This window comes from Balaenoptera physalus (assembly GCF_965194825.1).
Source record: "Balaenoptera physalus genome assembly, chromosome: 11".
Classification (NCBI taxonomy): Eukaryota; Metazoa; Chordata; class Mammalia; order Artiodactyla; family Balaenopteridae; genus Balaenoptera; species Balaenoptera physalus.
Window position 1 is genome coordinate 65518091 of NC_138896.1, and position 27344 is coordinate 65545434.

Below are 27344 nucleotides of genomic sequence, written 5' to 3' on the forward strand. Positions count from 1 at the left end.
TTCTGGTTTGTACTCCCTTTTCTCCTCCCTTTAATCTGTGCATTGAGAGAAAAGCGGAATGGAAATTTTACTTTTTCGTTTTAATTGATATGTAGACTTCTTAGAAGACAATTTTAGTTTTAAATTATGCATATTGTTTTTGTTCATTTTGCATAGATAACTAGCTTTGCCATGGGAAATTCACACGCGTTATAAGGGTTTTCCGGTCAAATACCTTGGGACACACTGGGTTAAACAAGGTTGAATAGTTTCGTTTGTTTGTATTTAGTACTTTTCAGAGCTTTTAATTATGAATCTCCATGGACGCATATCGTATGTGATGTTTTCAAAGTTATTTGCCCACAGACCTACCTTATCCTGTGGCATGCTGTGAGATCCACTTAGGGAGAGGAAGATAGTCTTACACTGGGACTGTCATGAGTTTGTTTAAATAGTTTTCAGTAGGTTTTCTGTTTTTCAAAAGGTTACCTAAGAGATTATGACCTTGTTTTCCAAACAGGTCAACCTGTTATGATTTCTATAATTTTAACAATGGTAATAGAGATGTGAGTCAAATGCCTTTGATCTTGTTACAGATGTAAATGCTCAGGTGGAAAGAGGGGAAGTATTTAGAGTGAGACATTTAAGGTGGAACACGCAAAAAAAAAAAAAAAAGGAAGATATGGTATAACTGTTCTAAAAAGAGTGTGGCAGTATAGAAGAAAAGGTACCCATGATGACGCTGAGTCATCGTTTCAGAGTTGGGGCTGGCATTTCGGAGACCTTGAGCTGGGAGTCAGAGGATGTGGATTTCAGTCCCAGGTGTGCCACTCTTGAGTAGTTTGATATTGGCCAAGCCCTGGGGCCCCATCTGATGTTTTGTATAAGGAAAGGTACCTGTGTTGGTTGATCTGCCACATGCTTCTGACTTGGGCCCTCTTTGACAGCTTTCCATTCCATTGCTTTGACCTTCATGTTTGTAGACAATAGCAAAGAGCAATTCTCCCCTTGGTATCATTGCTGTATTGATCTCAGGAATATTTGGCATTGAACTTACATGGCATATGTTCTGTATGTGCATGGAATAGGGAGGCTGAGAAAGCTGGCTTTTCTTGAAGGTAGTTATTTTTATCTGGGTAGGTAGCAACCTACTGTACAGTGCACACAGAAGCTGGAAATAGTACCTAGAGTGTTTCCACATGTTTAGAGGAGAAGATTAATTTATGCATTTGTATCTAATCAACCACCTCTTTTTTTTTATAGCTTGCATAATAGTCTGTATATAATTTTCAGTTTTAGTGCTTTTTAAAAAAGAAAACTATTGGTAAATTGCTTGTATTTAATTAGAAAAAGATGGGGCTTGAATTAGAATGTATAGAGGCGTTAGCCATTATATGTATTATCTTTGAAGTGTTTTTAGACACTAGTTAATGAAAATGAGAGAGAAGTTAAAATTCTTGATACTGGGTAAAAGTGAAAATGTGCAGCTGTATTTTCTGTTTTTGTAACTGTCACAGTTTAAGTTTAATCTTCCTAATAAAGAATGTGTGTGCCATCAACACTGGGTTCTCTGCGGGTACGCACAGTTCTCCTCGCCTTTATGTAGTGAAAGTGAGCAACATGTATGTGGAATAGGAATGATGCAGGGTTTCTTGTGTTTTTCCTTTTAATATCACTATTCATAATATTTGGAAGGCTATTATTAGTAGGATGCAATACTAAGTATGGAGTTACCTAATGTGTCTTGAAGCAAACCTTTGAGAATGGCACAAAGAAGCGATCCTGAGTTTGCACTGAGTAGGCAGTAGACCAGCTTCCAGAGACTTGGTGGGGTGAGAGGCACAAAGTATGGTAGGTCCACTGCTAGGGTGAGGTTTGTACCTCCTCTTCTCCTGTGGCAGATAATCTTAAGGGGGAAGCTCCACAGGGTTCTACGATTTATATTGGTTGGGTTTCTCTGTAAATTTTCATGTTCCTTTAACTGTTTTACCCCATTACATGCTTTGTAAACTTAACAAATTCTATACCTCTTTTGTTTCTTTCTCATTTAATACCTGTCTTTATGTTTTTTCTATTTATCTTTTTATTATTATTTTTAACTTAATGGTATTGTGGTTAGAGGGAGTGGTGTATGTATGATTTTAAATCTTTGGAATTTGCCGAGACTTCTCTCAGGACTCAGTATGTGTATGCACTTAGGGGGAAAAAAAGGTGAATTCTGCCATTGTTGGGTGATGTGCTTTTCTTCTTGCAGTAGGTCAAGCTTGTTAATCTGATAGATAGATATAGATATAGATCTATGTTCATGCTGATTGTTTTTTGTCTGCTTTATCAGAGATAGGTATTTAAATTGTTTTTCAGCTTTATTGAGGTATGACTGACATAAAATTATAAGATATTTAAAGTGTACAAAGTGATGATTTGATATATGCATACATTGTGAAAGGATTCCCCCACTGAGCTAACACATCAGTCATCTCATATTTTATCCCGTTACCTTTTTTTGGGGTTGGGGTGAGAACATTTAAATTCTCCTCTTTTAGCAAATTTCAATTATACTATATGGCGTTAACAACTAGAGTCACATTGTTTTACATTAGATCCCCAGACCTTATTCATCTTACAGGTGAAAATTTGTACCTTTTACCAACCTGTTCCTATTTTCCTCACTTTTACCTTTTTTTTTTGTTTGTTTGTTTTTTTAAGAATGTTCCTTTTTTTTCTTTCTTTTTTACATTTATTTTTAAAAATTTTATTTATTTATTTATTTTTACCTTTGGCTGCATTGGGTCTTCGTTGCTGCGCATGGGCTTTCTCTAGTTGCAGTGAGTGGGGGTTACTGTTTGTTGTGGTGCTCGGGCTTCTCATTGCCGTGGCTCCTCTTGTTGTGGAGCACGGGCTGTAGGCGCGTGGGCTTCAGTAGTTGTGTCTCGTAGGCTCTAGAGCGCAGGTTCAGTAGTTATGGCGCATGGGCTTAGTTGCTCCGTGGCGTGTGGGATCTTCTGAGACCAGGGCTCGAACCCGTGTCCCCTGCCTTGGCAGGTGGATTCTTAACCACTGCGCCACCAGGGAAATCCCTTACCTTTGCTTTTGAAAGGTGTTATTGTTGGGTATAGACTTATAGGTTGACAGTTATCTTTTTTTCTTTTTCTTTTGGTACTTTAAAGATATTGTTCCACTGTCTTCTGGTTTGCATTGTTTCTGATGAGAAGTCTCCTGTCATCCTTATTTTTGTTAGGTTATGTGTTAGATAATCTCTACATAATGTGTCTTTTTACTCTAGCTGCTTTTACAGGTTTCTCTTTATTACTGGTTTTTAGCAGTTTGATTATGATGTACCTTGGTGTGACTTTTCTTTTTTCTACTTGAGGTTCATTGAGTTTCTTAGAGTGTGAATTATTAATTTTCATAAATTTGAAAAAACTTTAGCCAGTAGTTCTTCAAACAAATATTTTTTCTGCCTCCCTCTGCCCCCTTTTGGGATTCTCATTGCACATACATTAGGTTGTTTGAAGTTGTCCCACAGTTCACTGATGTTCTAATGCTTTTTTCTTTCTTACCCAGTCTTATTTCTTTCTGTGTTTATTTTGGATAGTTGTTTCTTTTTCTTTTTTCTTTTTTTTTTGCTAAGTGTTTTGTCTTCACTAATCTTCACTAATCATTGAGTCTGCAGAGTCTAATATGTTAATCCATTTCAGTGTATTTTTCATATAAGACATTATAATCTCTAGCCCTTTGATTTGGGTCATTTTTTAAGTTTCTTTTTCTTTCCTTATGCTTGCGTCTTCTTTCTTCTTGAGTGTATGGACTGTATTTATAATAGCCATTTAAATACTTTTTTCTTATTCTGTCACCTGTGTCATTTCCCTTAATTAAATTTTCTTTTTATGAGTCATATTTTCCTGCTTTTTAGTGTGTGTGAATTTAATTGGATGTCAGACATCGTGATTTTTATGTTGGGCACTTTTGTTTCTTTATAGTCTTTTAAGTACTTTTGTGCTTTTTCTTGGGCTCATTTAAGTTACCTGGAAACAGTTTGATCCTTTCTGAGACTTTTAAGCATTGTTAGAACAATCCACAGCAGCCTTTAGTCTAAGGGTTAATTTGGTCACACCACTGGTGCAATCTCTTTCTTCGGACTTTCCTTGATGCCCTGTATTTAGGTGGTTTTTAGCTTATTGGTACACTAATTATTTCCAGCCCTGAGTAATTTCTGAAGATTGTTCTGCATACTCCTTATGATTTTAAAATTATCTTCCAGTTTTTATGTTATCCTGTAAGTTATAATTGTGTATTTTCCAGATTATTTCAGCCTTTTTGTTGAAATATGTGGAGAATTATGTTATGCTAGGTTTAGTGATTAACCAAATGTAACAGTTTTATAATAGCCTGAAAAAATGACCACACCTCCTAAAACACCTAACACATCCAGGGGCACTCTTGGTATCAGGGCTTTATTTATAAAGCAGTGATTATGAAGAAATGATGTGTATATAGTTCTCATCCTAAATAATACCTATTTAATTTTCTCATTGTTTTCTACTCCTCTCTCTCTAGGAAGAACGTGTTGTGAATCACATGGCAGCAAAGATTATTGAAAATGTCTGCACTACCTTTTCTGCTCAGGCCCAGGGCTTTATTACAGGAGAAACTGGGCCTGTTTTATGGTACCTATTCAAACATTCCACCATTGATTCTCTTAGGATAACTGCAATATCGGTAAGATGGAGCATCTTTTGGGGATATATTTGCATGTATTTAGATACCAAGCTTGAAGAACTGTGCTAGATACAGAGTAAATTTCATTGGATAGGTAGAAATCTCAGAGTAACAGTTGGTAAGAACGATAATTTGATTTTCTTCTGAAGCAGGAGGACTGTCAGGAAATTCCAATAGGATCTAGTGTGACCATGAATTACAGTTTCAAAAACTATTTGGAGGTGATAGTGGAAAACCATGGCAGTGGTTAGGGTGCAGGATTTGGTTTGGTATATTTCTAGTGTCCCTTGACTTTTCCTGTTAGCTCCCTCTTTCAGACTTTATGTTAAGTGGGTTTTTCATGCGGTTCAAATGAATTCATATTAATGTTCAAGCACCTGTGATTTTGCAGTTTCTGTATTTTGATTGGTTGGCTACTACTTTGCTTCCATGGTTATAATGACTTGATGTAAAGGATAATTATGTATGAAGATGTGTTAACCTGGTTGTATCAATTTAATAGTCGGTTGAACAGATACAGCCCTTTCTCATATGATTTATTTATATACTCTTTTTGATCACCAGTCTTATCTGGACTCTCAACGTTATCTGGTACCCTCCCTGTATTTCTCTAGTCTGCTCATTCTTGTGCTTCTCACTGTGCCAATTTCAGACCTTATCCTCTTTCCTTAACCCTCCAATCCCACGTTTTCCCTCCTGCATCCTCAGTAAATGGCTTCCCCCTCAGTAGATACTTCCCAGAGAAAAATGGAGACATCCAGCGGGAATTATCCCAGTGTCTGTCTTACGCATCTTTGGACCTATTTGCATCCACACCTATCCTGCCTCAGTTCTTTCTCTCCTGTTACAGCTAATGAACTGTCCCTTCTCCTGTCAGAGACAAATGTGTCCATGATTCTTCCATCTCTTCTTTTTTTGAGAATCTCACTCAAATGGTTATTTCTGCTCTTTCCTAAATCTTTACCCTCTCCTTGTCTACTAGATCTTTCTAATCAGTATTCAGGTATTCTTTACCCCATTAAAAATAAAAAGACACACATAAAAACATATCCAAAGTTTTTTAGGATGTACCTCCATCCCTCCTCAGCCCCCCACCCCAGCCATACTTCTTTAAAGGGTTATTGCCACAAGCTTGCTCCTTTCTGGCCTGTTTTCTCTTCAACCCTCTCTGGTATCTGTCCTAAAAACACCAGTGAACTTTCTCAAGGCATCTCTGAGTCACATCTTAAGGCATTCGTTTTAATCCTGGGCCTTTAAAAAATAACCTGTCTTGCTTTAATTGGGTTTATATTATCATTTTCATTTTTATGCTCAGCATGGTTTCTTTTCTTGGTAGAGTTTTCTTCTAGTTGTTCCCACCAAAGTCTCATACCTTCTAGCTCTTTCTTCATTTGACACATTAAGCTTCACTCTTTCATCTTGGGCTTCTTATATTTTGTTCTTAGTGTTCATCTAATTTATTAATTTTTCATTGTAATTTTTCCGATTTCCTCCAAAATGTCTCTCCTCTTCTGCTCCAGGATCATGTTCCGTATCATATGTCATATATTGTTTTCATATTTCTTTAGTCTCCTTCAGTTTGAAACAATTCCCCAGTATTTCTGGGAAGTTCATGTCATTTACAAGTTTAAAGGATGCAGGGCTTGTATTTTGTAGGGCAAAGCTCAACCTGGGTCTATCTAGTGTTTTGCCATTAAACCTCCTTAACATCATTGAGGACCCTTACCTGTATCATATGCCTCTGTGATGGTTGCCATATGATGACCATCTGTTCCATTCCTTTTATATCAGAGACTGGCAAATACTTTCTATAAAGGGCCAGATGATACGTATCTTGGGCTTTGATGGCCACATATGGTGTGTGTTCCATGTTCTCTTTGTTTTGTTTGTTTTCTTTAACACTTTAAAAATGTAAAAACCATTGTACATTGTTCTCATGAGCTGTACAAAAACAGTCCTTTGATATTGGTTGGAATTCTATTTTAAAGAAGCTCTTTCCCTTCTCCCACATGTATGTGTGTATTTATATCCTTAGGATCATGGATACGTATTTTATTCAATGAATTGTCATGTGATACTACTATTACCACTATTATTATTTATTGTTTGGATGCTCAGATCATCCTAGAAGCCCTACAAGCTGGCTTTTGTGTCCCATTGACCTATTTCTTTTTGTTTTTATAAATTTATTTATTTATTTTATTTTCGCTGCATTGGGTCTTCGTTGCTGCGTGCGGGGTTTCTCTAGTTGCGGCCAGCACGGGCTACTCTTCATTGCGGTGCGCAGGCTTCTTATTGAGGTGGCTTCTCTTGTTGTGGAGCACGGGCTCTGGGCACACAGGCTTCAGTAGTGTGGCATACAGGCTCAGTAGTTGTGGCACATGGGCTTAGTTGCTCCATGGCATGTGGGATCTTCCTGGACCAGGGCTCGAACCCATGTTCTCTTCATTGGCAGGTGGATTTTTAACCACTGTGCCACCAGGGAAGCCCCCATTGACCTATTTCTATCATTGATCACTTCCTTACTTTCTGACACCATGCAGTTTCTGGGCGACTTTTGTACTTGCTCTGCCAGGCCTGGAACCAATCATTTCTCCAAGGGACCTTTGGTTTTTAGAAACCACGATCTGGGTGCTGTGCTTATTGCTACGGGGTGTTATTGTTTTCAGGCCTTCTTAGTATTCAGAGCTAGAAAAAAATATATGTACTCATACATACACATGCATATAGAATTGTTCTTATATCTATCATTGTGGGTATTTGGAACAAAACTCATGCATTCATATTGATACTTCCAATTTTAATCCCATACTTAGGATTCTTTTTAGCCTTCCCATTTTCTGTGTTTGTAAATCTAATCTCATACAGAAACCTGGTTTCAGTTATTCTCAGTATATTTACTGATCTGTTCATTCAGTTAATTTATTTATTCAGCGTAACAGACTCCATCCTCTCTGGCCGCTGCCTCTATGTCATTCTCTTTCTCCCGTGTCACTGCCACTCTGTGTCCTGAGCCACTGGTGCTCAGTGCTCCCGTTCCCCTCTGACCTCTTTCCTCAGAACCTGCTGTATTGCCCTTGGGAGGGGAAGGTAAGGGAAGATAGACTAAGGAAAACAAAGGGTTAGGTATCATTCTTGATGCTTTATCTTCCCTAATTCCTTCCCCTTCGCTGTTTACATCCAGCCAGTTGACCTGTCCTCTGATTCTAATTCATAGATACTGCTCAGATCTGTCTGCCTCTCTCTGCAGCCCTGCTGCTGCCTCCATAATCCAGGCCACCACCGTCTCTCACCGAGACCGGTGGAGTGGCCTTAACTGGTCTCCCACGGCCAGTTTGCTGCTCCACTAATTCCATTTTCCATACAGGGTGAACTTTATAAAATCACATCTCCTCTTCTTACTGCTCTGCTAAAACTTTTCAACATCTTAACAATTTTTTTTAAAGGTTGATAATGCTAGATAAATACTACAGGGTACCAGGTAGAAGTTAAGAATTGGCAAGTGCTTTGAGTTTTAGGATAAAATTTAATGTTTAAAGCAATTAGCACATTTTGTGGAGTAAATTAGTTATGCTAGCTTATTTTACTATAATCCCTTATAGATTGTAAACTGGAAAGCCAGGACTGTGTTTTGTTCATCTTTCTATCAGTTTGAAGCCAAGTCTTTGGTTGCAGGTTTGGGCTTTTCCTGCAAAGGTTGAGATGGAGCCTCTTGTCTCACGTCACGAGTGGAGGGCAGGAGGTTGATAACGTTAAACGTTCTTCTTTACTTGGGATACAAGGGGAAATAGGCCACAAAGGTCCTGCTAATAATAGAATGGGGAATACAGTATGAGATCATTGTTTGGGGATCCTAAAACAAAGTTATTCTAACATCATAATCTTAAGAAAATTTCACCTGCCTTAAGAAGATTCCTTAAAGATTGAGGATATAGAAACTGAAAATACGCATCCTGAAGACACTTTACACAGATTCCTAGAGGGATGACAGTTGCATTTTCCCCAGCACGCCTTACAGAGCTGAACTTCTTTTTTGGTTTCTTTTCCGATAACGACCTCTCAGGAATGTGCTCTGGAGGTTAACGTACCCATTTAGTGATAAAGATTAAAATTCTTCACATGACTTTCAAGATGTTGGGTGATTTTTGCTCCTGCCTACCTCTTTTGTCACATCTCCTAACACTCATTCCCTCACTTACTGTGCTTCAGTGACACACATGTTCTGATATTTTCAAGAATTTCCAAGCGCTTTTCGGCCTCAAGACTTTTCCCCTTGCTATTCCCTGTGCCCAGGATGCCTTCCTCTGGCTTTTCACGTGGCCGATTCTTCATCTTTCACTTCTCACCTTAAATGTTACCTCTTTCATTAGGATGTTCCCTGCCCCTCGTGTCTCTTTGTATTTTCCGTCATAGCAGTGAACACAGCTGTATTTATGCACCCGATGTATGCACGTCATCATACATCCTGTTAGGAGGTCAGTTCTAGGAAGGTAGGGACCCTGTTGGCCGTTGTTCCCTCCTGAGCACGTGTGGTAGGTGCCCGGTGGATATCCGTTGACTTGATGGATGCAAGAGCAAGGCTGGAGGATGGTGTCATCAGTGCTGAGTCAGCAACTTGCTCCTTGTTCCGCTTGTAACAGTCTGTGCCTACTGCCTGTGTCACTGATTTTCTGACCCGTTTCTCCTAGTCATCTCTTGGCGCCATAGAGTCCCCCTGTACCAGTGTGATGCAGATGAGCAGCATTAATATCACCTGGGAACTTGTTAGAAACACAGGTTTCTGGACCCTGACCCAGACCTGCTGACTCAGAATCTCTGCGGGGAGAGGCCCAGTAATGTGCATTCTGACAAGCCTCCAGGCGCTTCTAATGCCTGCTGAAGTTCGAGAACCACTGCCCTAGACCTTGGAGCTCTTGAAAAGCACTGGCCTGGCTTGGAGTGAAAGATGGGTAATTAATCCTTCCCGCTCAGGCGTGGTGGCGTCTGTTGCTTAGGGATTAGTTGTTGAAGGGAGCGGACCTGACTTGGGAAATGTATTGAATGCATAAAAGGATTCCTAGAATTATTAGGATTACAGGGAATCTCTGTATGAGCCACAGTGGGAACCAGAGAAACCTTTAGAGTTAGACTGAGTAGAATGGCTCCTAGGAGGGAGGTTACTGGGCTAATTATAATTACTGAAGTGCTGAGAGGAAGGGTGACAAAGTGAAGAGTTTTTCGGGGCAGTGGTTCTCACTGGGGTTGGAGGGGAGCTTTTCAACAACACTGACTGCTTCCTCCTCTCTCTCCACCCCCTGCCCCTGTCCTGATGTGTCTTAAGATCTCAGAGGTCAGATGAGAGTGTGTCTGGTTTGAAAAAGTTCCCAAGGTAATTTTCATATGACATGAAAAACTCATTCACAAGACAGAAAAGAAATGGTTCGTAAACTTATTCCGTGGTGATTGTGTTCATGTTTCTAATAGATATGCAGCCTTCAGTTTTGAATTAGTCTCTTTCTTAGACATTGCTTTTAATAAATAGGTGGTCAGAAATTCTGGAGGTAACACAATGTCCTTTTGGAGGCAAATTTTGAAGTGAATTTTGAACTGGAAGTGTTCTTTCCAGTTTTAAAATGTAGTCTCAAGCTCTATTTTATTAAGTAAGTATTTCAAAACCTAATCACTGAAGATCTATCTTGAGATTTGATTTTTTTTTTTTTATTTTTATTTATTATTTATTTATTATGTTTATTTTTGGCTGTGTTGGGTCTTCGTTTCTGTGTGAGGGCTTTCTCCAGTTGCGGCGAGTGGGGGGCCACTCTTCATCGCAGTGCGCGGGCCTCTCACTATCGCGGCCTCTCTTGTTGCGGAGCACAGGCTCCAGACGCGCAGGCTCAGTAATTGTGGCTCACGGGCCCAGTTGCTTCGCGGCATGTGGGATCTTCCCAGACCAGGGCTCGAACCCGTGTCCCCTGCATTGGCAGGCAGATTCTCAACCACTGCGCCACCAGGGAAGCCCTTGATTTTTTTTTTTGATTTGGAGAACACAAGCCCTCATGTGCTCTTAAGCTTCTGTGAGCTTTCAATTGTGTTTGATATCCAGAAGTGATGGGTTAAAAGTTATTTCCTGCATGAGCTTTTCAAAATGGAAGATAGGTTAGGCTTTTGAGCAGCTTTCTGAAGAGGAGAACTTCCAGTTGCCCTCATATTGCTTTGAATACACTTAGAAGCAGTCTGGACAAATCTTGTACCAAGAAACATCCCCATTATGATTGCGTAGGGATTTTATATCAATAGGAAGTCAGTTTTGCTGTGAAAGCCTCTCTAAGAATTGTTACAGTGCTAATGAGACTTACTGTTCACTGTCTTGAAGCCAGTTTAAGGGCGACCCCTAAATATCCTTGAAAAATTCTAATTGTAGCATGATCTTTAGGGGCTCCATTTAGACTGCTCTTATTTCTTTTAATCCAGGGATTGAATAATCTTTGAAATAATACTGACTGAAATAATGAAATAAATCTGTTTTCTTAATTGAAATATGATTGATTTACAATATTATATTAGTTTTAGGTGTACAGCATAGTGATTCAGTATTTTTACAGATTATACTCCATTAAATGCTATTACAAGATAACGCTATAATTTCCTGTGCTATACCCAGTATCCTTATTGCTTATCTATTTTATACATAAGTTTGTATCTCTTAATCCCATACCCATGACTTGCCCCTTCCCCTTTTTCTCTCCCCTCTGGTAACCACTAGTTTGTTTTCAGTATCTGTGAATCTGTTTCTGTTTTCCTATACACATTTGTTTGTATTACTTTTAAAAATTCCACATGTAAGTCATATCATACAGTATTTGTCTTTGTCTGATTTATTTCACTAAGCATAATATTCTCTAGGTCCATCCACATTGCTGCAAATGGCAGAATTTTCTTCTTTTTTATGACTGAGTAATATTCCATTGTGTATATATGTACTACATATTCTTTATCCACTCATCTGTTGTTTGGGTTTCTTTCATATCTTGGGTATTGTAAATAGTGCTGTTGTGAACATTGGGGTGCATCTATGTTTTCGAATTAGTGTTCTCACTTTTTTCTAGATATATACCCAGGAGTGGAGTTGCTGAGTCATGTGGTAGTTCTGTTTTTAGAGTTTTGAGGAACATCCATAGCAGATGCACCAATTTACATTTCCACCAATAGTGTACAAGGGTTCCCTTTTCTCCGCATCTTCTCCAACATTTGTTATTTGTAGACCTTTTTTTAAAATTATTTCTTTGGCTGCGTTGGGTCTTCGTTGCTGCGCACAGGCTTTCTCTAGTTGTGGCGAGTGGGGCCTACTCTTCATGGCGGTGTGCGGACTTCTCATTGCGGTGGCTTCTCTTGTTGCGGAGCACGGGCTCTAGGGTGCGCGGGCTTCAGTAATTGTGGCACACGGGCTCAGTAGTTGTGGCCTGAGGGCCCTAGAGCGCAGGCTCAGCAGTTGTGGCGCATGGGCTTAGTTGCTCCATGGCATGTGGGATCTTCCCGGACCAGGGCTCGAACTTGTGTCTCCTGCATTGGCAGGTGGATTCTTAATCACTGCGCCACCAGGGAAGTCCCGTAGACATTTTAATGATAGACATTCTGACAGGTGTGAGGCCAACATTAGCCTGATACCTAAGTCAGACAAAGACACTACAAAAAATAACAGGCCAATACCTTTGATGAATATAGATGCAGAAATTCTCAACAAAATATTTGCAGAACAAATCCAACAGTATATAAAAAGGATCATACACCGTAATCAAGTTGGATTTATTCTAGGGATGCAAGGATGGTTCAACATTTGCAAATCAATCAGTAAGGTGCACCACATTAACAAAAGGAAGAATAAAAATCACATGATAATCTCAATAGATGCAGAAAAAGCATTCAACAAAATTCAACATCCCTTCATGCTAAAAACTTTCATTAAAGTGGGTATAGAGGGAACATATCTCAACATTATAAAGGCCACTTATGACAAATCCACACTACCATTATACCCAGTGGTGAAAAGCTGGAAGCTTTTCCTCTAAATTCAGAAATAAGACAAGGATGTTCACTCTCACCACCCCTATTTAACACTGTATTGGAGGTCCTAGCCATAGCAATCAGGTAAGAAAAATAAATAAAAGGCATCATCTAAATTGGAAGGGAAGAAGTAAATTGTCACTATTTGCAGATGACATGATACTTTACATAGAAAAACATAAAGTCTTCACCAGAAAACTATTAGAAGTAATAAGTGAATTCAGTAAAGATTCAGGATACAAAATTAATATACAGAAATTTGTTGCTTTTCTATACACTAATAATGAACTATCAGAAAGAGAAATTTAAAAAAAAATCCCTTTTAAAATCACATCAAGGGACTTCCTTGGTGGTCTAGTGGTTGAGACTCCAAGCTTCCACTGCAGCGGATGCAGGTTTGATCCCTGGTCGGGGAACTAAGATCCTGCATGTCATATGGCCAAAAAATTAAAATTAAAAAATAAAATAAAATCACATCAAAAATACTAAAATACCTAGGAATAAACTTAACCACGGAGGTGAAAGACCTATACTCTGAAAACTATAAACACTGATGAAGGAAATTGAAGATGATTCAAAGAAATGGAAAGGTATCCCATGCTCTTGGATTGGAAGAATTAATATTATCAAAATGGCCATACTGTCTAAAGCAATCTATTAGATCTAATGCAAATCCTGTCAAAATACAACATTTTTCACAGAATTAGAACAAATAATCCTAAAATTCGTGTGGAACGACAAAAGATCCCTAATTGCCAAAGCAATCTTGAGAAAAAGGAATGAAGCTGGTGGTACCACCCTCCCAGGCTTCAGACTATACTACAAAGCTACAGTAATCAAAACAGTATGGTACTGGCACAAAAAACAGACACATAGATCAATGGAACAGAATAGAGAGCCTGGAAATAAACCTATGCACCTATGGTCAATCAATCTTCAACAAAGGAGGTAAGAATATACAATGGGGAAAAGACAGTCTCTTCAGTAGATGGGTCATCATTTTCCCTTCTTTACTACTCTCTCTGTCTGTCCTTCACCTGAGAGATGCATCAGACAAATTTCCCTTCCGAGAACCTGCTCTGCTCTTCGTGTCTCCACGTGAATACTTGTCCTCTCTCTCTGGCTAGAATTTTCTTTACTTACGTTTTCACCTTACTTTCCCACTCACCTTCAAAAGCCGACTCAATTATCATTTTCCTTATGTAGCTTTTGTTGACTTGCTTTTCCTGCCTTTCCAAGCATAATTGAGCCCATTTCTATTCCAACACATTAAATTCTATTAGTTTATTAATTTGAAGTTTCATTTTTGATAGTCTGTGAGCAATTGAGGAGTAGCTCAGGGGTCTGATTACCTTGGTTTGAATTCTAGCTTTGCCATTTACTAGCTATATGCCTTTGAGCAAGTTACTTAAATATTCTGTGCCTTAGTTTTATCACCTATAAAATGGGGTTAATAATAATACCTTTCATATATGTTATTTGGAAGGATTAAATGAGGTAGTCTTCAGATATTCTCAGATCATGTTTTTCGCATACTAAACAATAAACAAATACTTACTTTTATGACTATTTTTTCAACCCTGAGCTTAGTTTCTGCACAAAGAAGGCTTATCTTAATGTTTTTTATTAAAGTTTTTCTGTGTAGACTCATGAATTATTTTATCATTTTAGTTAACTCATAATGCATATGATCATTGTAAGAGTTTCTAATGTTTTACAGCAACTTAAGTATTTATTGGTAGCTGGATTATTGTTTTAATTTTACATGTGTTGAAATTGTCCAAATTTCTTATGCCAAGGTAAGTAATGAAGGAGCAAGGGAAACACCTTCTACTCCTTTCCACAGAAGTATTTGTTCTCTTTCAGGGGACTGGTTCATGGGCTTGGAGTAGTCTGATGGATCTGTTCTCCTGTCCCTGCAGGCCTTGTGTAGAATCACTCGCCATTCTCCTACTGCCTTCCAGAATGTTATTGAGAAGGTGGGACTGACCTCAGTAATAAACTCCCTGGCCTCTGCCATCTGCAGAGTCCAGCAGTACTTGTTGACCTTATTCAGTGCTATGCTGTCCTGTGGGATTCATCTTCAGAGGCTAATCCAAGAAAAGGTTTGACCTATTATTCTACTTTAAAAATTGTTGTGTTCTCCTACAGTTTTAGTGGCTCAATAAGCAATGTATCTCTGTAGAATTTATTTTTCATCTCAAGGGGCCTTTTGAACTTTGCCAAACCTCTGTACCACAGGCCATTCATCTGAAGATGTTATAAGAGTCTTTTAGTGATTAAAAGAGAAATCTGGTAAATGGCTCTGCCCGCTTGTCCCATTTTAGTAATGAAAAGTTAGAAAATTTATGAGTCCTTCCTACATGCTAATATTTCTTATGCCTCCTTGTCCTCAGCCCTTATCTCTTTTCCCATATCCCTTGCCTGCCTTAAGGAGGGGTCCCTTTATATTCTCTGCTTACCCTGACTCATTTTCATTCCTTTCCTTGTCCTAATACCCTGCCAGTACACATAACCTTCAGAGCTCCCTTTCTCTTGTTTTTAACTTAGTCTCCTGCCAATTCTTTGATATTCCTTTATTTTATTGAGTATAGAGTTTGTAAGTATTCAGTTCGTATCAGAAAACTGCATAGTTACAAAGAAGTCTCTGTAGTAGCTTTCCTCAAAGTGTCTTCTCTAGCGCCTGCTAAGGAGTGATCCCTGGACCAGAAACATTGCATCACCTGGGAGCATGTTGGATACGCAGACCCTCAGGCCCCACCCACACCTGCTGAATCAGAATTGACATTTTAATGAGGTCTCTCGAGGATTTGTTGGAACTTGATGGTTGGAGAAGCCCTGCCCTTGAACATTAGTGTTCAGTGAGGTGTTAACAGGTGAAAAAAGTGGACCATGGTTATATACACATTTGGAAAGCAATGAGTCAGACATATTTCCAACTGTACAACCTTTTCCAGTTTTTCGTGTGCTCATGTGTATTATGAATCTTCATGAGGGTAATGTAGTATGCAGTATTCTTTATACTTATTGGGCCAATTACCCTTTTTCTGAGGGGAGATAACTGTCAAATTGGAGTTTTGTACAACATGGTGAAGGTAACACTGCTAGGAAGTGTGGAATGGGGCCACTTAAATATTGTGTTTGCCATGTTTCTCCTGCATGAAATGCAACACGTTAAATTTGTTTTTTTATAAAACTAAAAATTTCAGTAATTAGTAATTGTCAGGCTTACATAGTAAACTTGATCTTGAAAGTCAAAACAGAAAGCAATCCACTTTTTGCCTTTAATTAATCTGATTTAATTCTGTGAAGAAATTTGAGCCTCAGAGAAAGTATAGTTTGTGTATCTAATTTTTTGCTATTAAATTTTCCAAGTCATTGTATTAGAAAAAGTACCACTTGAGTAGTTTGGCTGTGTAAATTGTGGTAAGAGAGGCTGAGAGTTTTATTTTTCTTGGATTTATTGAGTTTAAGATATTTCACAAAGGTAGTAAAATAATATGCACTAATTAACATGATTTTGTAATTGTTTTATAATGTTTAATATTCCATGTATCTTAAATAAATGATTGAATAATTACATGTATTAAATGAGAAATAATCTTTTGATTTTAACTGATACTGGCACTTAAACATTTTTTTTAAGTTGTGGCAAAAAACATAAAATTTACCGTTAGCCATTCTTAAGTGTACAGTTAGGAGTGTTAAGTAGATTCACATTGTTGTGAAACAGAGCTCCAGAACTCTGTCAACTTGTTAAACAGAAGCTCTATATCCATTGTATATTTTGGGTGTTATGTTTTAAGACTCTGGATTTTATTTAAGTCTTCTGTTTTAGTAGGCCTCCTCTGACACCGAACTGGCCGAGGAAGGATGGTGATGCTTTGTTCCTTCCAGGTTGGGGTGAAAGTCCAGGTTCCCCTGTGGACTTCTGTTGACACCCCAGGGGTGTGGTAGAGCCCCTCCTTACTGCTGGGCAAGGGTGGGAACCCAGGCTTTCCACTAGGCTTCTTCTGATGCCCCCCTGGCTGGTAGGAGGAAGGGCTCCTCATTATTCCTCCCCTGGCACTGGTTGGGTAGGGGTGGGCGCCCCATTCCTGGTGGAAGGTGGTAAAGGTGAAGCCTTCCCACGTGCCTCCTCTGATGCCATCCCAGCAGAAAGAAGGAGGGGGACATCATTACTGCTATAAATGGGTGGAGGTCCAGGTGCCCCATCAGTATCTCTACTGATACCGTGGTTGGGGCCAGGGGGCCTTGTTATTGCTAGGTTGGGATGAAAGTGCCAGCTCTCTCTTGATCCTTTCTATTTCCCTGGCAGGGAAGAGTGTTGGGGTGCCTTGTTACGGCCATGTGAGGGTAGGAGGCTAGTCTCTCCTCTTGCCCTTTGCTGAAGGGGCCATTGTCTTTCCATGGTGTTTGGCTAGAGTAGAGTAGCTGTTGTCTTAATGTTTTTGGTCTTTCCACGCTGCCCCTTTCCTGATCCTTTGGCTTGAGAGAGCTGATTTTTCCTGTGTATTTGTGTGTGTGTGCTGTTTGGCTCCTGGATTATCAGGCACCCAATCTGGGATGTATGAGGCCGAGAGAAAACCCAGCAAACTCATTGATATATTGATCCTCAGGTGCTGAGGCCTCTAGCCATTCTGCATCTTTTCTGTCTTCTCCTATAATCTTTAAAATGTATCTATGGCCACTCAGTAATATACAGTGAATTGTCATTTAAAAGGTAAGGTTCTGTTGTTTTTAATTAAAACAATTTACCATTATAGCGAACATTTATTATAGGCCAGACACTTAGTGACTTATAACCCTGGGTTATTCTCAAATGAGACAGTGTGTTGAGTGATTTTGTCAAGTTCATGGAGTTTATAAATGCTAAAGCTGATGCTCAGGCCAGGCAATAAACAAGGAAACAGAATAATTTCGGATAGTGTTAGTGCCCTGAAGAGCATTACACAGGATGATGTTGATAGAGTGTCTTGCAAGGGGAAGTGTGCACGGGTGGAGCCAGACACCATTTGCTGGGAGGGAAGTCAGGGAGGGCCTCTCTGAGGAGGTGTTGTTCCAGCTGAGCCCTCAGTGAGAAGAAGGAGTGTGCTGTGTGAACCTCTGCAGGAAGAACTTTGTAGTTCAGCTTCCCTGAGGTGTGAGGGGTCATGGGGAGACCCAGGAGGAGAAGGAAGGCCAGCAGTGCTGAACGCAGTGAGCAGCGAGGAGGGGACATAGAAAGAGGCTGGGCAGTAGGAAGAAGAGCCGGCTCATGTACAGCTGTGATACTGGCCTTCCTTAGGGGTTTTGACACAACGGCCATTGTTTTATCTTTACTTAAAGAAAAGTACAAATATTTGTATATAGGTGTGTGTTTTAGGGGCAGATTTACCAATCTTAGTATTGCTAATTGTGTTTTTTTCAAGTGCTTGCTTGTTAATGGGCTGGAATGAGTGGAAGAGGAAGGAACCCAGGAACAAATACCAGGCTTACTGCTTCCCGCTGGACAGGGAGAAAGAACTGCACCTGTTCTTTTTGGGGGATTGATGCCTCCATATGGTGATATTTTTTTGTTGTTGGAATTCAGTCCCCGAAAGAGGCCCATGCCATTCCTTTTAAATAAGAGAAATTACTATTTACTGCAGAAAATTTAGAAGAACCTAAAGAAGAAAACAAAATAGACTGTAGTCTCACTACCTAGAGCTAATTACCGTTGCCGTGTGGGTTTATCTCTTTTTAGTCTTTGGTCCATATGTCTATGAATTTTATGCATACATTTATAAAATTATGATAAAAATGTGTCGATTTATCATTTTCATGAATATGTCATTAAATATACCGTAAGAACATTTAAAAAATTGCTATATAATTTTTCATTTTGTGCCACTATGGTAATTTAACCCTTCTCCCACTGTTGACCTGTTTGCCTCTGACTTTTTGGTTTGCACTCACTCTGATGCAGTGAGCATCCTGTTTACATACAACTTTGTGTCTGCTGCTTGCAGATTACCACAGGTGTTATGCACACTTAGAAGGCTGTGCATAAACAATGCTAAATTGTTCTCTAGAAAGGTAGATGATGAGAGTACCATTTACTTGTGATGGTGTGAAAAGTGTTCACAGCCATGGTGACAAGGGAACTCTCTTGAGTTACAAATCATGTGTTCCGCATATTCAAGTAAATAGGAAAATTGGGCAAAACAAAAAGTGACAAACTGTTTTTCCACCCTGTTTTCAAAAAAGAAAAAACAAATGAAACTCTTAATAGGATACTTTCTGAACCCGTGGTAGATGGTGCTTTGTAAGTAATTCTTGCATCATCACTAGATGTAGGGAATTGATAACCTTTTCACAATTCAGATACTTGAATGACTCTCAGCAAGAAGCTTCTGGAAGGCCTGACCAGGCATAAGAGAAAACCTTGTAAGTTAGGTGTGAGTTTATTTACTAATCTTTGCCCTGTAAACTGATTTAAAAAAAAAATTCCTGGTTTACTTTGTAGTTTTATTTTTCTGTTTCTTCCAAGCTCTTAATGTGTCCTACAAATATTCGATCTTGAAGATCTGGGGCTGGAGGAGTTTGGGAGTGCATAAAGGTGTTTGCTGCTGTTTTACTAGGAAGACAGGTATTGGATGAGGTCATTGCAATTTCCCTTAATTATAATATCTAGAAACTTAAAGTAGCTAATGCCATTTTAATTTATTTTTATCAGATTATGTTTATAACTTTTATGAATTTTAGTTTAGTATTGAAAATCCAGAATATTTGAGATATAGAATACAGAAGACTAAAATAAACTGCTTAACCATCCCAGAATAATCTCTTCAAAAATTTTGATATATATCTTTCAAATTCATATTTATTGTGCATATATGTGTACACATACACAGACATTCACGAATTTCCTTCTCCCTGCTGCCACATATACATGCTATTAGAATCTTTTTACGGTAATTGGATCAGTTGTATACTATTTGTTCATATTTTTGCTATTCAGTGATGTTGGGAATGTGTGTCTAACTCAGTATAACTCTTCAATATTGTTTTTAAAGTGTTATGACGTTCCATCATGTGAAGGTATCCCAATGCATTCCAGCAGTTCACTACTGCACATTTTAAAATTTCCTTTTTTTTTGCCAGGGAGAACATTCTTATGGCTAAATCCTTTCACATGGACATCTGTAGTTATTCCTTTAGGATAAAATTTTAAGTAAAATTAAGCACTATCTTAGCTGCTCCTCCCAGAGTCTCTCGTCAAGGATTTTATATTCAATATCTTGGGTGTTCTGTTACAGAGACCACAGGTAGATGTATGAACATGGAAGAGATCAGTTCCCATGAGCTCTTCCTGAGGAATCTGTCAGAGAATGAGCTTTAGACAACCAAGAAATGTTTGAATAAGTTAAGAAGACCAAGTAATGTGGGACTTCCCTGGTGGCGCAGTGATTAAGAATCCACCTGCCAATGCAGGGGACATGGGTTCGATCCCTGGTCTGGGAAGATCCCACATGCCGCAGAGCAACTAAGCCCATGTGCCACAGCTACTGAGCCTGTGCTCTAGAGCCCGCGAGCCACAACTACTGAGCCCGCGAGCCGCAACTACTGAAGCCTGTACACCTAGAGCCCGAGCTCTGGAACAAGAGAAGCCACTACAATGAGAAGCCCACGCACCGCAATGAAGAGTAGCCCCCGATCTCTGCAACTAGAGAAAGCCGTGCAGCAACGAAGACCCAATGCAACCAAAAATAAATAAATAAATAAAAATAAAATTAAAATAAAAATTATAAACAAACAAAACAACCCAGTGCCCAATTCTTGATGTTAGAAAATTGAAAATATATAAAACCCCGGGAACCCTACTCTGTGCTATATTTCAATTAATTGAGCGTAGTATACTCACATCAACTTGTTTACAAGTTACATGGATTCAAACATCTCCCTCAGTTATTTTTTTTTTTTGAGGTATGTGACCTTGAATGTACTTTGTAACTGCATAATCAGTGATGCATACATTGCATTTCATATGCTTTGGGGTCACTTAACAATTTAAACATTACTTTTTAAAGTCATACCGTGTTTCACAGGTGGGTTTGTTCATGCTCGTTGGTAAGATGATTTCCTTCTGGGTGTTACTGACTACGGATACTGCCTTTCTAATTTTTGTCTTCCATGCTATTTTTGACAGGAGCTGCTGTCCATTTTTATTTTAGCAGTCTAGTTTGACTGAAGCTGTTGCTTCAGGTTTCATGTTTTGACCAAGTAGCACAACAGTGATTAATAATAAGCCAGAAGGTGCAGATTGCTTATGTTGTTTGGAAGTACTATGGAAGATCACTATGAAATTTCATGCATATAAAACTTTGAAAAATTTGAAAGCTAAGTCAGCTCAGGTTTTTTTTTCCTCACAAAGTCACTAGGCATCCTGACTCAATGGTTGCTAATTTAAAATATGGTAATTAGTTTATGCATATTAATAACATGACTTTGTATTGACATTTTTTTGTCTACGTTAATAAATGTGTTCTATAAGAAACATTTTACTGTACTCTGATGCTTTTGCAAATATGTTCCTATAAAAGGGTTTCATCTTCAAGAAATTCATGGAAAAGACTCTGACAAGTACAGGTTTCTGGTAACTGACTATACTGCTGAACTGAATGAATAAGCATTTTCAGAACTCTGATGAAAAACTGATGAACTCATAAAAGTGCTAACAAAAGATCAAGATGAAAAAAAATTAATTACATGGGACTGAGTGAACTGATGAAGATGAGTATAATTTTTGTGACTTTTCTGTTTGAATTAAAAAAAAAAGTCCCACAAGGACTCAGAGGCAAAGAATATACAAATCAATTTTCACTGCAAAGTAAAGGAGCTGTTACAGTGGAGGATTACTGGACTGAATGTCAATATTATGACATAGTATGAGTGTGTTTCAGGTTTGGTAATTGCAATCATTGTTGCTTTTGTTGTGGTCATCCATGTACAGTGCTTGGTGTCAGTCTATTTATCTCTTGTAAAAATAAAATACAGTGTGTGTGTGTGAAAAAAAAACCAAACATTTTACTAAGCTACTTGGCTAAACTTCTTTAAGGAAAGTGTAAACCAAAAACAATTTTAGATTTAATCAGTACATTTTTCACTTCCATCAACATTAAATGGGAAAATCGTGTCAGTGTATTATCCACATGATTTCTCTTTTTTTTTTTTTTTTGAGGCTATTATCATTTGATGGCCAGGCTGTGCTCATTGATTTTCACCTGTGACAGTTGATTGAAACAGATCACTTTTACCTCTTGAGAAATAAATAACTTGGACATTCTCTACATCGTCATTATTTTTTATTTATCTCATAATTTTGCCCTTATGATATGTGCTGGAGGGGTTTTTATCCTTTTGCTTACTTTTGATCAAGATATCATTTTCTTTATGATGGAAGCTTCATATATTTCGACCAGTTCCTCACATTGTGAACGTTTCATCACACCATCTTTACATTACGTATGTATGTCCATTCTGAAATCACTGCCAAGAACCATTTGAATGTTGGACATGAACTCATTGTTCTGTGATTTGGGCTATAGACCTAAACAGCTTCTGCTTTTTTTTTTTCTTCTCCACGTGTAAAATTTAGTTATGTTGAGCCAAATGGCAAGATGAATTTAAATCAAAGCTGAATACATAGTGGATTGCAAACTGAAGTGACCCGAGGTCATTTTTGGTTCTCTAAAGTAGCTTTGATTATTCATCCTTGGCACTAGTCTTTGCCTGCAGCCTGTAATCTTCCCTCCTCAGTGTTGTAAGATTAATACTGTTCTAGAGGTCTGGTGCATGTTGCTTAAGATTAAATATGGTGCCCTGGGCAGTTAGTTTTAGGGAGTCAGTCAGTACTGTTCATTTGGTTTTTCTGAAATGACTAAATGAGAATTTATTTAGGGCACAAGATGCTTGTAGGTTTAGATCCAAAATTAGAGTCTGTAATATATTGTATCTTCTAAGGGACTTGGAATTACTATGTTAGAAACAAATCTTGTATGCAGTTTCTTTTATCTTCAGGTATTTGCTGCAGTTTGTCTAGTTTGTTTCACTCAAAATAATAGGCATTATTTTAGTTTTGCCAGATTGTTAGTAATGGCTGCGTAACACTCCATCAATAAGAAATACAGTAGACCTTATCATCACTTCTTAGTGACATGTCTGTGTTTTTAAAATTATGCCCGTTGCTGTATGAAACTTTTGTTGTGCCTGGAAAAATTTCCTCTTTCGTTGTATGCTTAAGCTATATTTCACTTATCTCCTGCTGTGTAACTACTTCAAAATGTAGTGGCTTAAACAAGAGCAGTAATTTATTTTGCTCACCAATCTGTAATTTGGGCAAGGTTGGGAAGGATTGAGTGGGAGCTGGAGAATAAACTTTCCAGAAGGCTCACTCAGATGACTGGAAAGTTGGTGCTCGCTGTTCCCTGGGAACCCTACTGGGCTGTGGGCTGGGAGCCTCAGTTGCTTTCCACATGGGCCCCTAAAGGCTGCTTGGGCTTCCTCACAGCATAGTGGCTGGGTTCCAAGAGAGAGTGTCCTAAGAGAACCAGGCAGAAGCCGCATGGCCTTTCAAAGCTGGCTTTGGAAATCATGTAGTGTCACTTCTGTGACTTCCCTTTCCTACTCCACCTGCCCTCCCCACGTGCATCATTAGTGTTTGTAATGAAAGAAGGTAAAACGAGATATGGGTAGATGCAATCTTTGCTACAATTATGATTTAACAAATTCCCTATTTTGGGATGTTAAGGTGGTTTCTATTTTTGTTTGTCTTATAAACAGTACTACCATGAGCATTCTTCTTCTCAGAGCTCTTTTGTTCATCACTTGGTTAGGCTAAAATTCTTGAGATAGAACAACTGTGTCAGAAGAAAATAACATTTTTAAGGCTTTGGAGAAGTAACAACTCACTTTGCTACCAGCTAGAGGAAATGTTGAACACTTACTCTCATATGAACTATATTTGAGATTTATCCATTTACCCATGAGCATGCCAGCTCATCTTTGCTAGTCTGCTTTATTTTAAAACAGATTCTTATTCTTCCTAAATTTGCATTTCTTTGCCTAACAGTGAGGGTACATGATTTATTTGCTTGTAGGCAGTTTAGAATCCTTTGATTAGTCGTTTGCTTATTTCTGTAATTTTTTACACTAGAGTGTTCATAAAATTTATATTGGTAAAAGTTATTTATACCTAAAGATATCGATTCTTTGTAAAAAGTTTCAAATATTTCAAATACTCTTTCCAAGGTTGCGTATTTATTTTGACAGATATATAGTATTATAAGTTTGTTTTCCCCCGTTATTTAAAATTTTCACAACCTGTTGAGAGTCTTTCTAGTAAAGGTAGTAAAGTAAGGATATCATTAGATGAATAGTCTGCCCTTTATCTTTTTTATTTGTTGAAGTCTTAAATATACTTGTGAATGTTTTGCTCTTTCTTTTGTTTTATTTGTATTTCCATACAAATTTCAAAAATGGAATTCTTGCAGCTTTATGCTTTATGATATTTTCTAGTATCTAGTTGGACAAACTCCTTCAGTCATTATATCAAGCCTATGAAATGTGTGTGTGTGATCATCTCCGACATGCTATTCTGTCAAGCACTGTGGCACTCGCACTCAGGTTTCTTGGCTCCAGATTACAAGTTCTTTACCACTATATTAAGCTGCTGCTTCATTTTTTTCCAGCGTTTTCTTATCGCTCCATAACAATCTATAGTTTTCTTTGTGTAAAGCATACATTTCTCTTTTAAGTTCTTTCTTAAATTGTTCTGTATTTTTGTCATTCTTAATCAGAACACATATTTATGTGTTTACAAAAAGACACATATAAGAATGTCCATAACAGCTTTACTCTTTGTGGTTCCAAACTCCAAACAACCCAAATGTCCAAGAGTAAAATGGGTATATACATTTTCTGTGTTCGCACCATGGAATATTATACAGCAATGAAATATGAACTACTTCTATACATAACATAGCTGACTTTTACACCATTAAATTGAGGTTAGGCAATGGTAATTTTTCTTTTTGTGTATCTTTGCTGTCTCCCCTTTTTCTTGATTAATTTAGTGAGTGCTTTATCTATTTTGTTGATATTTTTCAAAGGCAGCATTTTGATTTATCATTTCCCTTTTTTTCCTTTTACCTTGTTAGTTTCTGCTTGCATCTTTATTTTCTCCCTTTGCTTCATTTTGCTTTACCTTGTTCTTTTTTCAGCCTTTTGTGTTGGGAATTTAGTTCACACACTTCTTTCATTTTAATTTACAAATGTATTTGCAGGTCACGTTTTCTTCTGATGACTGCTTTAATTGTATCCTATAGATTCTTATATATAGTGTTTTTACTATTATTTTTTAAAATTCTGCAATTTTGGTTTGCATTTTTCCTTTACTCAAGGAGTGTTTAATAGAGTGTTTTAAAAATTTCCAGGTAGAAGGGCCTTTTGGATTATTGATTTTTTTTTATTACTTTCTACTTTTACAGCACTGTGATCATTACAGTTATTTTTACTTTATGGATTCTATTAAGGTTTTCTTTATCACCTATTATGTAGTTACCTTAAAGGAACATTTCATATTTAAGAAAAAGGTACGTTTTCTATTATTTGAGTCTAAATTTTAATACATATCCATGATATCTAATCTTTTACTTATGTCATTTAGGTCTTCTATATCCTTACTTATTTTTGTTCTCTTGACAGTCTTGGACTGAGAGTAGTGTGGTTAAGTCTTCTATTCCTTCTTCCACGTCCTGTAGTCTTCACTTTTTAAAGGTGTTCACTATACTATGTAAGGCATAACCTTCATTAGTGTATTCAATACTGTTGTGTATGTGTTGTGAATGGTGGCCTTTGGCATTAAAAAGTGTTGTTTGTTGTTTACTTCTTTTTGGCCTAAATTCTATCCTATATGTCAGGAAAAATCATTATGTAATTCTTTGTATATCAGGAACAAACTTTCTGCTTTCGTTTTTGCTTGAATTTGCCTGATTGTGTGTGTATATGTATTGATTTATATATAAAATTTATACACAATGCAATTCATATTTTTTTGGAGTGTAGTTGTACGAGGATTAACACATGCATAGACTCTTGTTACCACCACAAGAAGGATACAGAACAATTCCAACATCCCAAAGAATGACCTTGTGCTGCTCCCTTTTTTAGGTAAACCATGTCCCATCCCAGTCCCTGGCATTCAGTGATGCCCATATGGTTTTACCTTTTCCAGAATGTTATATTATAAGTGGGATCCTATAGTATGTAATCTTTGAGACTGGTTTCTTTTACTTAACATCATGCAGTTGAGATTCCTGCGTGTTGTTGTGTGTACCATTAGTTCATTCCTTTTGATTGCTGAGTACTATTCCTTTATGTGGATATACCACAGTTTATTTATCCATGTACCTGTTCAGGGACTTAAGGATTGTTTCCAATTTTTGACTCTTATGAGTAATGTTGCTATCAACTTTTACATGTAGATTTTTCTGTGAACATAAGTTTTCATTAAGTGAAATGATATGCAGTGTCTGGGGCATATATGATAGATATGTGTTTAACTTTTTTTTTTTGGCTGCGTTGGGTCTTCGTTGCTGCACGCAGCTTTCTCTAGTTGCGGTGAGCGGGGGCTACTCTTCATTGCAGTGCATGGGCTTCTCATTGCAGTGGCTTCTCGTCACAGAGCATGGGCTCTAGGCACGCGGGCTTCAGTAGTTGGGCTCAGTAGTTGTGGCTCGTGGGCTCTAGGGCTCAGTAGTTGTGGTGCACGGGCTTAGTTGCTCTGCAGCATGTGGGATCTTCCCGGACCAGGACTCGAACCCATGTCCCCTGCATTGTCAGGTGGATTCTTAACCACTGTGCCACCAGGGAAGTCCCTGTGTTTAGCATTTTTATGAAACTGCCAAACTATTTTCCAGAATGATTGTGCCATTTCGCGTTCCCACAAGCAATGTATGTAGAATTGTAGTTGCTCCACATACTTGTCATTTTTAATTTTAGTCATTCTAATAAATGTGCTGTGGTGTCTTAATTTGTGTTACTGTAATGATTATGATATTGAACATCCTTTCATGTGTTTATTTGACATCTGTGTACATTCTTTGGTGAAACGTCTGTTTAAATATTTTGTCCTTGAAAAATACTTTTCTTAATGTTGAGTTTTGAGAGTTCTTTATATATTCTGGTAACAAATATTTTCTCCTAGTATGTGGCTTATCTTTTCTTACAGTCACCTCTCCAGAGGAAACATTCTAAGTTTGATGAAGTTGGGTTCATCAATTATTTCTTTTATGGATTGCGATTTTGGTTTATATCTAAGAATTCTTCCTAACCTAAGGTCATGAAGATTTTCTCCTCTGTTTCTTTTTAAGATATTGTGGTTTTACATTTTATATTCAGTTCTATGATCCATTTTGGGTTAGTTTTTGTATATGGTGCAAGGTATGAGTTGAAGTTTAGTTTTTTGCATGTGGATGTCCAGTTGTTTATAGCAAAAACTTTTTTCCAAAATTGCCTTTGTACTTTTGTCATAAACCAATTGACTATAATATTTCTGAACTCTCTAATGTTTCCCTTAGTCTGTG

The 27344-nt window shown here is 38.0% G+C and overlaps 1 protein-coding gene and 1 long non-coding RNA gene across 3 annotated transcripts in view; one reads left to right on the forward strand and one right to left on the reverse strand.

Moving 5' to 3' along the window:
* LOC309637811 overlaps positions 1 to 27344 on the reverse strand; it is a 203931-nt gene that overhangs the window by 109626 nt on the left and 66961 nt on the right. The gene's annotated exons all lie outside the window — the stretch shown is intronic.
* The window catches only part of ULK4 (unc-51 like kinase 4), a 545664-nt gene that overhangs the window by 105749 nt on the left and 412571 nt on the right, over positions 1 to 27344 (forward strand). For both annotated transcript variants that reach the window (XM_082412745.1, XM_082412746.1), the window contains 2 exons: positions 4537 to 4698; positions 14661 to 14843. In XM_082412745.1, the coding sequence (XP_082268871.1) occupies positions 4537 to 4698; positions 14661 to 14843 (345 nt within the window). The remainder of the gene's footprint in view (positions 1 to 4536; positions 4699 to 14660; positions 14844 to 27344) is intronic.